Source organism: Symphalangus syndactylus, chromosome 13, assembly GCF_028878055.3.
Source record: "Symphalangus syndactylus isolate Jambi chromosome 13, NHGRI_mSymSyn1-v2.1_pri, whole genome shotgun sequence".
Taxonomy (NCBI): domain Eukaryota; kingdom Metazoa; phylum Chordata; class Mammalia; order Primates; family Hylobatidae; genus Symphalangus; species Symphalangus syndactylus.
The window spans coordinates 39,500,750-39,514,409 of NC_072435.2; the positions used below are offsets into that span (position 1 = coordinate 39,500,750).

The window sequence follows — 13,660 nt, forward strand, 5'->3', positions numbered from 1 at the left end:
TGCACCACCACACCCAGCTAGTTTTTCTATTTTCAGTAGAGACAGGGCTTCACCATGTTGCCCAGGCTGCTTGAACTCCTGGCCTAAAGTGATCCACCCACCTCGGCCTCCCAAAGTGCTGGGATTATGGGCCTCCCAAAGTACTGGGATTATAGGCCTCCCAAAGTGCTGGATATATAGAGCCGCCGTGCATGGCCAGAATGTCCCCATTATCCAGATGAGGATACTGAGGCCACAGGAGAGATCCCACAGCCTCAGACCTCCCATCAACCCCTGCCTCTCCAAGTCATGGACATCTGGGCCCTGCCTCCTGCCATCTGCAGGTGGACAAAGACTCACTTAGTAGCCCATCTGATGCCTTCCGGACTACAGACCCCCGGACAACACAGCCCTGGTTTCCCACAAATCTATCTAGAAAGAATAAATAAATAAATAAGTAATAAATAAAAGGCTGGCTTTCCCCAGAGGGCTTCCCACTGGCTAAACTACCAGCACCATTCTCCTCATTTTATTTTTGCATTTTAACTTGCAAAAACCCCTGGTGTTTTTAGTAAGCAGAAGAGAGACAAGCTAATTTATTTTCAGACCAAAGTAGGTAAGTGGGATGCTTCTATGAATACTTCCCGGAAGGAGAAACCGAGGCAGTTCCACTGTTTCTCTGAGACTGCACAGGGGAAATGGGCAGGCCCAAGCAACTTTCTGCCTTCTCAGTTTCGTGAGTGGGTCATAGAGTGACATTTCAGAAGACAGGCTGACCTGGATTTGAATCTCGGCAATGTCTTTCTTTTTTTTTTTCTTTTTTTTCTTTGAGACAGGGTCTCTCTCACTCTGTTGCCCAGGTTGTAGTGCAGTGGCGCGATCTCAGCTCACTGTAATCTCCACCTCCCAGGCTCAGGCAATCCTCCCACCTCAGCCTTCCCAGTAGCTGGGACTACAGGTGCCTGCCACCACGACTGGCTAACTTTTTAATTTTTCTTTTTGTAGAGATGAGGTCTCACTATATTGCCCAGGCTGGTCTCAAACTCCTGGGCTCAAGTGATCCTCTTGCCTCAGCCTCCCAAAATGCTGGGATTATAGGCATGAGCCACTACACACGGGTAAATCTCGGCAACATCATTAGCTGTACAACCCTGTGTGATTTGCTTAACCTCTCTGAGCCTTAGTTCCCACATTTTAAAATTTGAGATAACAGGAGTAGAACCTTCCCCATATCCTGGAGACTGAAGCAATGATCCTGGACCTTCTTTACCACATAATCTCCAGTGAGTTACTTAGCCTCAGTTCCTGACCCATAACATGCAGGCCGTAACCTCATTGAGTCTGGCTCTGAGAACTAAGTATGTTAATGAGCTGAGAGTCACCGAGGATTATTCTCAGGCCTTGAAACCTAATGGGATTTGTCTTGCTGGATTTAGCACTTGCCTAGGACTGGTGACCTCTTTATCCCTTCCAATTTCTCCCTTTTGCAAAGGGAACGTCTATCCTATGCCTGTCCCACTGTTATATTTTGGAAACATACAAAGATCACTTGTTCTGTAGTTTCTATATTATATATACTACATATATATTGTATATATTTATCTTATCTATCTTATTTTTTGAGATGGAGTCTTGCTCTGTCACCCAGGCTGAAGTGTAATGCACGATCTCGGCTCACTGCAACCTCCGCCTCCCAGGTTCAAGTGATTCTCCTGCCTCAGCCTCCAGTGTGGCTGGGACTACAGGCGTGTGCCACCACACCCAGCTAATTTTTTTTTTTTTTCTGTAGTTTTAGTAGAGACAGGATTTTGCCATGTTGGCCAGGCTAAAACTCCTGGCTTCAAGAGATCCATTGGCCTTGGCCTCCCAAAGTGTTAGGATTACAGGTGTGAGCCACCATTTCTGGCCTAAGTGAGGTAAATTCTTTTTTTTTTTTTTTTTTTTTTTGAGACGGAGTCTCGCTCTGCCGCCCAGGCTGGAGTGCAGTGGCGCAATCTCGGCTCACTGCAAGCTCTGCCTCCCGGGTTCACGCCATTCTCCTGCCTCAGCCTCTCCGAGTAGCTGGGACTACAGGCGCCCGCCACCACGCCCGGCTAATTTTTTGTATTTTTAGTAGAGACGGGGTTTCACCGTGGTCTCGATCTCCTGACCTTGTGATCCGCCCGCCTCGGCCTCCCAAAGTGCTGGGATTACAAGCGTGAGGCACCGCGCCAGGCCTGTGAGGTAAATTCTAAACCAGTATTTCCTCAACATCTTGGACAGTCCACAAAGAAATCGCTAATTCTAACCTGCTTGTGATGCTTTTTGAGAAGTTGTGTATCATATGAAAACCTGGCTGAGAGTATGTTCTCATCATCTGTAATGTATGTGTGCGTGCGTGTGTGTGTGTGTGCGTGTGTGTGTATAATAATAATAATCTATTTTTAAGAGACAGGGTCTGGCTCTGTTGCCCAGGCTGAAGTGCAGTGGTGTGACCATAGCTCACTGCAACCTTTAACTCCTGGGCTCAAGCGATCCTCCCACCCCGGGTAGCTGGGATTGCAGGCACACACTGCCATGCCTGGTTATTTTTTATTAATTTTTGTAGAGACAGGGTCTCACTAGGTTGTTCAGGCTGGTATTGAACTCCTGGGGCTCAAGCGATCCACCTGCCTTGGCCTCCCAAAGTGCTGGGATTATAGGTGTGAGCCACCATGCCTGGCCCTGTATATATATACACACATTTAAGAGAGTGATATCCCTGCCATAAAGCAGGCCCAGTTAAGTTATAATTTCAAAGAGAACCTAAATCCTTTGGCCACCAGCTCAAGAGGCCCTGGAGAAACTCGTGGTGGCATTTTCTTAGAGGAATACCATCTACCAAGAGCGGATGGAAAAGGGTCTGCCAATGTTTGTTTTGTCTTGTTTTTGCTTCCTTGTAGAGCTTCTGTTGGCTCTGTTTGTTGGGAAATTTTAACAAGCTCAGCCTGCAGAGGCCTAATATCAGTTTCCAGGAGGTTTCATTCCCAAAGTGTCTCCAAGGAGAACAAAAAAAGGGGCAGAAAACTTTGAAGCTGTGCCCCTTCCCCCTTCCCCCTTCCCCCTGGGGATTTGGCATCCTCTGCCTGGAATAGGTGGCCAGTTGCATAACACCTGCTGTGCATGGCGTTCTTGTGCCAGCTAATCACTTGGGCATCCTTCTGCGGAGGGCTGCGGACACCTTGCCTGGGGCACACTCAGACCCCGGGATCAGATTATGTGGGGGTGATAATAACAGCAGTCCCTGTTTATTGCTCATCTCCTTGTGTCCCCACCCCCTGTCCTAAGGACCTCACGTATTAACTCATTTAATCCCTGCAACCACCACCATCCGAGGTGGGTATAGTGATCGGCCCCATTTCACAGAGGAGGAGACTGAGGTTCAGAGAGGCAAAGTCATTTGCCCGGTGTTACCCAGCTGGAAAACAGCTGAGCTGGGCTCTCTGGTGTTCGAAGCTTTAATGGGGCAGCTTGGTACAGTGGCTCACGCCTGTAATCCTAGCACTTTGGGAGGCTGAGGAAGGAAGATCGCTTGAGCCCAGGAGTTTGAGATCAGTCTGGGCAACATAGTGAGACCCTATCTCTTAAAAAAAAAAAATAGCTGGGCGTAGTTGCACGAGACTGTTGTTTCAGCTATTTGGGAGGCTGAGGTGGGAAGATCATTTGAGTCCAGGAGTTCGAGGCTACAGTGAGCTATGATTGTGCCACTGCACTCCAGCCTGGGTAACAGAGCAAGACTGTTTTTTTAAAAAAAAGCAACTTGGGCCCATTGGGGGTACCGTAAGAATTAGAGTGCTAAATAATCAACCACCCCCTGCCCCCATGCAGGATAAACTGTGGAGCTCAAAAGTCCAGCATCTCTCTTCCTGTTCCTTTTGGGGAGCAGGTTGTCATGGTGACAGATGCAGGTGGAATTAGGATGCGAACAGCAAAGATAAGAATTCTAGAGTGGAGCAGGTCTTGGCAAAAGTTCCCTTTGCACCCAGGCAGGCCTGGGAGGAGGCACTGCCTGGCTGCAAGAGAGAGGCAGAAGCTCTGTCCTCCATAGATTTTTACTGACAGTCTGGGAAAGTTCCACCCTCATTTTGTCCACCCTGCGGGGCCACTGGGCTCGGCCACCTGGTATGGGGGATCTGGGGCCAGCAGCCATTGAATTATATGAAATAGAATGTGCGTCAGTCCACTTTTCACTGGAGTGAGCCACTGAAAGACAGATGAAGGTAGGAATGAGGAGAAGACAAAGTGAATAAAAAGGAAAAACATATCATCAGCCTGGCAAGGTAGCTCACTCCTATAATCCCAGCACTTTGGGAGGCTGAAGTGGGAGGATTGCTTGAACCCAGGAGTTGGAGACCAGCCTTGGCAACGTGGCAAAACCCTGTGTCTACAAAAAATACAAAAGATTAGCCAGGTATGGTCGTGCACACCTGTAGTCCCTGCTACTCGGGAGGCTGAGGTGGGAGAATCACCTGAGCCCAGGAAGTTGAGGCTGCAGTGAGCCGTGATTGTACCACTGTACTCCGGGGCTTGGGTGACAAAGCGAGACCACGTCTCAAAAAAAAAAAAAAAAATTATCAATATGCTGAAGAATGAAAAACACAGGGTACATTTGCAAAAACCTCAAGGAATGACTGAAGAAGAGGAAAAATGCACAAGGCAGATCTCTGAAGGCCACTGGCTTTGTCACAACAGAGAACTAAAATGTCTTTTTATTATTTTATATTCTCAAATAAAGTTTTATCTTTGCCACTTTCTTTAAAGCAGATGAATGACTGATCTTGGATTTTTTTTTCTCTTAAAGTGCATGAATCTTCATGAAGTTTTATTTCCAAAGAGCCTTAGAACCTCTTTATCAGCCAAATGAATAATGTCTCTCCTGGCCAGGTTGTTTGACGTGTCTATTAATAATGGAATTAGCAGTACTCTCCTGGTTCAGAATGGGGGTCTGGCCAGCTGAGGCTATGGGGGTGAAAGTGGGAAGATATTTTCTTCCTCTGAAGAAGAGAGGGAGCAGGAACCATCTGTGGGATTTGGGCAAGCTGGGTCCTTATTGTTTTTTATGTTTATTGATGAGAGTATTAATAACAGCATTAGCTGACACTTACTGAGTGCTTACTATTACTGCTAAAAATAGCATTGAGTACTTAATAATATTCATATTAATAACAGCTAACATGGCCAGGCATGGTGTCTTATGTCTGTAAATCCAGCACTTTGGGATGCCAAAGTGGGAGAATTTCTTGAGGCCAGGAGTTTGACACCAGCCTGGGCAACATAGTGAGACCCCAAAACGCTACAAAAAAATTGCTAACATTTATTGAGCTCTTGTTATAAGCCAGGAACTACTCAAAGCATTTTACATGTACTAACTCAGTTAAATCTTTTTTTTTTTTTTTTTTTGAGAGGGAGTCTCACTCTGTCTCCCAGGCTGGAGTGCAGTGGAGCGATCTCGGCTCACTGCAAGCTCCGCCTCCCGGGTTTTATGCCATTCTCCTGCCTCAGCCTCCCGAGTAGCTGGGACTATAGGCGTGCACCACCTACACCCGGCTAATATTTTTTTTTGTATTTTTAGTAGAGATGGGGTTTCACCGTATTAGCCAGGATGGTCTCGAACTCCTGACCTTGTGATCCACCCGCCTCGGCCTCCCAAAGTGCTGGGATTACAAGCGTGAGCCACCACGCCCAGCTCAGTTAAATCTTATACCCAGAGTAGGAGGTAGCTACTATTCTTATCCCCATTTTATAGATGAGGAAATGGAGGCCCAGAGAGGAGGAGTGAAATTCTGAAAGTCACACAGCCTGGAAGTGATAGGGCAGGAATGTGACTGCCTGCCCCAAAGTCCTTGCCTTTCACACCTAGGCTTTGCTGCTCTTGTAATTTCCAATGTTTGCTGCTGTCTTTCAAAAACTCTTCCTGGCATATTGTTAGGGAGAGACATTCTGTCCCTGTCACTCTGCCTCCTTCAATAATAGCAAATCTGTTAATAAGGCTGATAATAGTAATATTAGTAATAATAGCAAGAGTAATTAATAATCATTGGTCTTTCTTTTTTTTTTAGAGATGAGGTCTTGCTCATCTCTAAAATGAGCAATGCCACTGCAATCCAACCTGGGCAACAGAGCAGGATCCTGCCTCAAAAAAAAAAAAAACCCTAAATAAACCAACAAACCAAAGGCATAGATAATTACAAGCAAGATTTTTCACCTGTGTGAGGAGCAATAGAAAGTCATGAAGAGAGGAAAGGATAATTCTTTTCCATATGAGACTGTCTTGTACATGGTAAGGTATTTAGTATACCGGCCTCCCATTCTCTAAATGCTCAGGCTGCTCTCGAACTCCTGTGCTCAAGCAGTCCTTTGCCTCAGCCTCTTGAATAGCTGGGATTACAGGTGCATACCACTGTACCAGGCTTTTTTTTTTTTTTTTTTTTTGAGACAGAGTCTTGTTCTGTTGCCCAGGCTGGAGTGCAGTGGTGTGATCTCAGCTCACTGTAACCTCTGCCTCCCGGGATGATTCTTGTGTCTCAGCCTCCTGAGTAGCTCGGATTACAGGCGTCCACCACCATGCCTGGCTAATTTTTTGTATTTTTAGTAGAGACAGGGTTTCGCCATGTTGGCCAGGCTGGTTCCGAACCCCTGACCTCAGGTGATCCACCTGCCTCTGCCTCCCAAAGTGCTGGGATTACAGCCGTGAACCATCACACTGGCCTGTACCTGGCTCTTCATTGGTCTTTACTATATAGAGAGTGCTGTGGTAAACACTTTATTCCACCTAAGTTCCCGTTTTGACCTCTCATTCCCCTGAGTGACTGACAGCCTCAGAGTCTCATCAATGCACCTTCAATTTCTTTGTCTGTCACTTTCTCGTCACTATTCATGTCCTGCAAACTGGCCTCCTTCTGGTCCACCCCAGGGCCTTTGCACATGCTGTTGTTAGACTGAAACACTCTACTCCCTTCTCAGATTGCTCCTCTGGAAACCTGCCCTGAGACCCTGGGAACAGTTTCTTGGTCGTATTTATTAGAATGCCTCAGACCACTTCACTTGTAGTTGTGTGACTGAACTCACAGCATGAGCTTAGAATATAGTAGGCACTTAGTAAATACTAACTGAATGAACGCATAAACCTATAGGAGAAGATTGAAGTGAAAGAATGACCTAGAACAATGGTTTTCAGGAAAGTGTTGTAGAACTATGTGGAAACCTAATAACGTAATGATTGAGGGGCACTGCAGGCACTTAGAGAATGGTAGGCAGTTATACTAAATACCCTACCATGTACACGACAGTCCCATATGGGAAAGACTTATCTTTTCCTCTTCATGACTTTGTAATGTCCCTTAAAGAGGTGAAAAATCTTGCTTGTAATTACCTGTGCTTTTAGTTTGTTTGTTTGGGTTTCTTTCTTTCTTTCTTTCTTTTTTTTTTTTTTTTTTTTTTTGAGACAAGGACTTGTTCTGTTGCCCAGGTTGGAATCCAATGGCATAATCATAGCTCACTGTAATCTTGAACTCCTGGGCTCAAGCAATCCTCCTGCTTCAGCCTTCCAAGTAGCTAGAACTACAGGCACCTGCCGCCACACCTGCCTAATTAAAAAAAAATTCTTTTGTAGAGATGGAGGTCTCCTTATGTTGCCCAGGTTGGTCTCGAACTCCTGGCCTCAAGCGATTCTCCTTCCTCAGCCTCCCAATGCAGTGGGATTACAGGTGGGAGCCACTGCACCTGATCCGGTGCCTTTAGTTTAAACCTAACTTTGTTTTACATAAGAACACAACATATTTTTTGTATGTTTTTAATATACATTGCATTTTCCTGCAATGCAACTATTAAATAAATGGAAGAAAGACTAGCCTCTTTTGTATATGAACTTTGCCAAGAGGTGTTCCACATTGTGGAACATCTTGACACTGCTGGCAACTCCCCTCATGTGGTTTGAATTGTCCACATAACCCAGAGTCAGCCATCATTTGTGCCTGTCACTTCATGGTGATTTTGTGTATGGGTGTACATATCAGAATTACTTCACTATGTCCTTCAGAGTCTCATTACTCAAAATGTGGTCCCTGGACCATTAGTATCAGCCTCATCTGGGAGCTCGTTGCAAATGCAGAATCTCAGGCTCCACTGAGTCCTTAGCCCTACCGAATTACAATTTGTGTTTTAACAAGATCCCTGGGGATTCACATACACATTAGATTTTGAGAAGTGCTGGCCTAGTTCATATGTCATACAACAGGATCACTTAAACCCATCATTAAAAAAATCAATATTGTGCCCTGATGGTAATATAAAAGAGGACTAAGAGCAGGTTAATTTGTAATAGGACAATGTCTACGATGTCTATTTTAATGGGTAAGTTGTTGAGTCTCTATATGCAGAATCACTACAGCACCTTCTAGAAAGTAATACAAAATATCATTATGAAAAAGAGGATGCTGGTTCTGAATGGATAAGGTGCTGGCCTGGAAGATGCCTCAAAAGCTTTCTAACATTTTTATTTATTTTTAAAAGGTGAGGTCTCACTATGTTGTGCAGGCTGGTCTAGAACTCCAGGGCTCAAGTGGATCCTCCCACCTTGGCCTCCCAAAGTGCTGGGACTACAGGCATGAGCCACTACATCCCGCTGCGTCCAAAGCTTTGAAATTCTGCTCTCCCTTTAATTCTTAGGGCCCAGAGTGGCTTTTCTTTTTCTTTATTTTTATTTTTTTGAGACAAAGCCTTGCTCTGTCGCCCAGGCTGGAGTGCAGTGGTGCGATCATAGCTCATCACAGCCTAGAAATCCTGGGCTCCAGTGACCCTCCTGCCTCAGCCTCCCAAGTAGTTGGGACTGCAGGTGCATGCCACCACATCTGTTTAATTTTTTATATTTTATAGAGATGGGGTCTGCCTCTATTGCCCAGACTGGTCTCCAACTCCTGGTATCAAGTGATCCTCCCACCTTGGCCTCCCAACAGAGTGGCTTTTCAAACTTCCAAAGAATAGCATTAGGTAAATAGAATTGGCTGAAAATGGCCAAAAATGCTCTAAATTTACCGAGCACTTATTATGTGTCAGCTGCTCTTCCAGGCCCTTTGCATACATTACCTCATTCAATCCTGGCAATGACTCAATTAGATCCCACTATTTCCATCGTGTGAGGCCCAGAGATATGAAGTCACTTTCCAAAAGTCACACAGCAAGAACACGGAAGACTATATAATTCTGGACGACAGTGGGGCTTCTCTTAATAGTTTCCCTGAAATGCTCAAGCCCTCTGGTGCCAGATAGCCTGGGTTCAAGGACACTGGTTAGATGCGTGACCTTGAGAAGCTCACTCAATCTCTCAGTTTCCCCATCTGTGAAGCCTCTAATCTGAACACTTTAGGAGACTGAGGTGGGATGATTGCTTGAGGCCAGGAGTTGGAGACCAGCCTGGGCAACAGAGCCAGACCTCATTTCTACTAAAGGTAAAAAAATTAGGCTGGGTGCGGTGGCTCAAACCTGTAGTCCCAGCACTTTAAGGAGGCTAAAGCAGGTGGAATATTTGAGTTCAGGAGTTTGAGACCAGCCTGGGAAACATTGTGAAACCCTGTCTCTACAAAACACTGTCTCTACAAAAATTAGCCAGGCATGTGGCACATGCCTGTGGTCCCAGCTACTTGTAAGGCTGAGGCGGATGGCTTGAGCCTGGGAGGTAGAGGCTGCAGTGAGCTATGACTGTGCCACTGCACTCCAGCCTGGGCAACAAGGTGAGACCCTGTGTCAAAAAAACAAAAACATACAGCGTTTTTTGTTTTTTTTTTGAGACAGGGTCTTGCTCTGTTGCCCAGGCTGGAGTGTGATGGCACGATCTCAGCTCACTGCAACCTACCTCCACCTCCCAGGTTCAAGCGATTCTCCCGCCTCAGCCTCCTGAGTAGTGGGAATACAGGTGGGAACCATCACTAATTTTTGTATTTTTAGTAGGGACGGGGTTTTACCATATTGGCCAGCCTGTTCTCCAACTCCTGACCTCAAGTGATCCGCCCGCCTCGGCCTCTCAAAGTGCTGGGATTACAGGCATGAGCCACTGCTCCTGGCCAAATACAGCATTTTTTTTTTTTTTCTGAGATGGAGTCTCACTCTGTCGCCCAGGCTGGAGTGCGGTGGTATGATCTCAGCTCGTTGCAACCTCCGCCCCCCGTTTTCAAGCAATTCTCATGCCTCAGCCTCCCCAGTGGCTGGGACTACAGGCGCCTGCCACCGTGCCCGGCTAATTTTTGTATTTTTATTAGAGATGGGGTTTCACCATCTTGGTCAGGCTGGTCTTGAACTCCTGACCTCGTGATCCACCCTCCTCGGCCTCCCAAAGTGCTGGGATTACAGGCGTGAGCCACTGCACCTGGCCAAATACAGCATTTTATAATATATTTTTATAAAAAAAATACACAGCACGTGCTACTTTGGCTGTTGTCATTATTGTTACTGTCATTTCTCCGGATTCGAGGTCACCTCCACTTACTTCCTCCTCCGATGCCTCCGCTCCTTGTCCTCCCTCCGCGCGTCCCCCTCGTAAGTGGCTGGAGCGCCGTGCCGGTGCCGCCTCCTGCGCTCGCAGCCGTCGGGAACCTCGCCCTCGCCCTCGCCGCCCCGGGCCGGCCGGCTGCCCTCGCGGTGCCGTGCCCTCCGCTCTGCCTTGTCCTCCGGGCCCTCCTCCCCGGGCCTGCGGTGCGCGCGATGACGTCGGGGCTCTCCGTCCGCGCCCGTGCGCGGGGACCCGCTGCGGCTCTCCCTGCTGCCTCCCTGCCGGTGCACGTGCCTCCGGTGGGGGTCCCCGGCCTTGCCTCTCTCGGCCTCGCCCTCCCAGAACCCGGGCTGCTCCAGGCTGCCCTCCCGGGCGTGGTGGTCCGACTCGCGGCCGTAGGGTCCCTCCCGGCTCAGCTCGGCCTCCTGGCTGCCCGCCCAGGGCCTCCGTGCGTCCAGGCCCGCCGAGCCGCTGGGGTCCCGGGCCCGATCGTGGTAGCGGGCCTGTTTCCTGAGGAAGTCCTCGGCGCGCTGCTGGCCGAGGCGCTGGTCCACGGTGGGCTCGGCCGCCCGGCTCTTGTTGGTGTTGTTGTTGCGGTTCTCCTGCGGGTCCACCACCAGCGGCCGGTCCAAGTGCGTCTTCATGTCTGGCCGCAGGTGCCGGGTGTAGGCAGCCTTCCAGCGCTCGTCCGGGTCCAATTCGTTATACAGGGCCTCCCGGCTGGCCAGCAAGTTCTGCTTTCGCATCTCACTGGTCCTCTGCTCCCACACGGACTTGGCTGGCTTTTGATTCTTCTGTTGCTCTTTCCTGCAGTGGCGTGGTCACAGGACTTAGAGCATTGCTAGGCACTGTAGCTTGGATGGATGACCCAGGCTAACCAACCCACATCTCAGCCTCCCACCCCTGCTCTCCACCCTCTACTCCCCACTGAATGCTAGAAGGAGTCTGTGAGCATCTGAGTCAGGTCCAAGCCTCCTCTGCTCAAGAACCCTCCATGGCTCCCACCTGGCTAGGGGCAAAAGCCCAAGTCCTCCCCCTGACCCAGAAGGCCCTGTGTAATCTGCTTGTCATCTCCTTGCCTTCACTTCCTCACACTTACTATTTGATTCCAGTCACACAGGCCTCCTTCACATCAGGCATGTTCCTGCCTCAGGGCCATTGCTTATGCTGTTCCCTCTGCCTGGGATGCTCTTCCCCAGGCCCCCCAATGGCTCCTCCCTCACCTCCTTCCGGCCATGTAACCTTCTAGATGAGCAGTCCCCAAGCTTTTTGGCACCAGGGGCCAGTTTTGTGGAAGACAGTTTTTCCACAGACCTAGGTGGGGGGGTGGTTTTGGGATGAAACTGTTTCACCTGAGATCATCAGGCATTAGATTCTTAAAAGGAGCACGCAACCTAGATCCCTCAGATGCACCGTTCACAATAGTGTTTGTGTTCCTATGAGAATCTAATGCCTGCTGATCTGACAGCAGGCGGAGCTCAGGCAGTAATGCTTGCTTGCCAACTGTTCACCTCCTGCTGTGCAGCCCCGTTCCTAATAGGCCTCGGACTGGTACCAGTCCACAGCCCAGGGACTGGGGACCCCTATCGTAGGTGATGTCTTCCCTGACAACTTTGTTTAAATCACTTCCAGCATTTTCTATTTCCCTCCCTTACTTTCTCTGTAGTTCCATCGCCTTCTAACACAATATATAATTTACTTATTTATCTAATTTATTGACTCCTTCCCTTGCTAGAATGGCTACACACAGGTGGGATTTTTTTTTCTCCTTGTTAATGCTGTATCCCCAGAAGTTAGAACAGTGCTGGGTACATAATAGCTGCTAACTAAATATTTATTGAGTGAAAGTGGGTGGAAGGACAGGAAGTGTCTCTTCCTAAAGCTCAATTCTGCCAAGGACCACCCCCACTGCTTCCCAAATCTGTGCCTGGGATAGTGTGGACGTTGAGGAGCCGGGGTAGCATCCCAGGGATTAGGGGCACTTACACAGCTATGGACATGTTGGCCGCGGACAGAGGACTCACTTCTGCCACCTCCTTGGCTTTCTGTAGGGCAAGTTTCTGGTTGGCTGCTTCTTCTTCCTCTTGCTCGTCCTAAAAGGCACATGGAATCTTTGTTCACAAAACATGAACTAGGCCTTGGGGACTCACTTCTGACCCTGTTGCTGACCAGAGGCAACATTTGAAATATTTCGACCAATCAGAACCAAGGCTCCCCAATTGGAATGGGTACCTGCTATTGGTTAAGTGTATTGCTATCCCCTCTGTGTATAAGTTTGACATCTAACTCATTATGAAGCCTATTTTAACACACAGCCAGATAACAAAAAATAAAAATGTTCCTTCTCTTCCTACAAGGAAGACTTTCCTGCAGCCTGGTTTTTTTCTTTTTTCTTTTGTTTGTTTTCAGAGACAGAGTCTCCCTTAGTTGCCCAGCCTGGAGTGCAGTGGCACAATCATAGCTTACTGTAACCTTGAACTCCTGGGCTCAAGCAATCCTCCCACCTCAGCCTCCCAAGCAACTGGGACTACAGGTGCATGCCACTATGCCTGTATACATTTAATTTTTTTTTTTTTTTGTAGAGACAGGGTCTATGTTGCCCACGCTGGTCTTGAACTTCTGGCCTCAAATGATCCTCCCGCTTCGGCCTCCCAAAGTGCTGGGATTACAGGCATGTGCCAACGTGCCTGGCCCCTGCATCCTGTCTTAATGAGCTGGAAAGCAATGCAAAGATTTTCCTCTCACTAGGCTTTCTGAGCCATGTGAACTCTCTGAACCAACTTTCAAAAAACACCAACTACCCTCACACGCAGAAGAGCCTGGCATCCGATGGCCCATGCCATGCACTGTCAACAGCCCCCAGAAGGAGAATCAGGAGAGGAATTTATAGTCCCAGCCCCCATGACAGGAAGGCGGTGGGGAGAGGAGAGCAGGGCACTTGGGCTACAGCCAACTGCCCAGGGTGCTGCTGCTCACTGGTGGTTAGGTTCAGAGAGGAGGAGAATGGGGGAAGAGGTTTTAAAAATACATACAGAAAAAGACGTTTTTGGACTTTAAATCCTTCTTCAGCCTTCATGCAGGGCCTCATTCGTAAAACAGAAAAGCCAACAAAGAAAAAGCAAAGAAAAGGCAACGAGAAAGAAATGGCCAGAAATGAACCCGCCCATAAGAAAAGTCATG

At 48.1% G+C, this 13,660-nt stretch overlaps 1 protein-coding gene across 4 annotated transcripts in view; it reads right to left on the minus strand.

The window, feature by feature from the left end:
* Nucleotides 1–13,660, minus strand: part of CACNA1A (calcium voltage-gated channel subunit alpha1 A) — a 308,974-nt gene that overhangs the window by 85,875 nt on the left and 209,439 nt on the right. For all 4 annotated transcript variants that reach the window (XM_055235695.2, XM_055235696.2, XM_055235694.2 and 1 more), the window contains exons 18-19: nucleotides 12,467–12,573; nucleotides 10,478–11,287 (exon numbers count right to left, since the gene is read on the minus strand). In XM_055235695.2, the coding sequence (XP_055091670.1) occupies nucleotides 10,478–11,287; nucleotides 12,467–12,573 (917 nt within the window). The remainder of the gene's footprint in view (nucleotides 1–10,477; nucleotides 11,288–12,466; nucleotides 12,574–13,660) is intronic.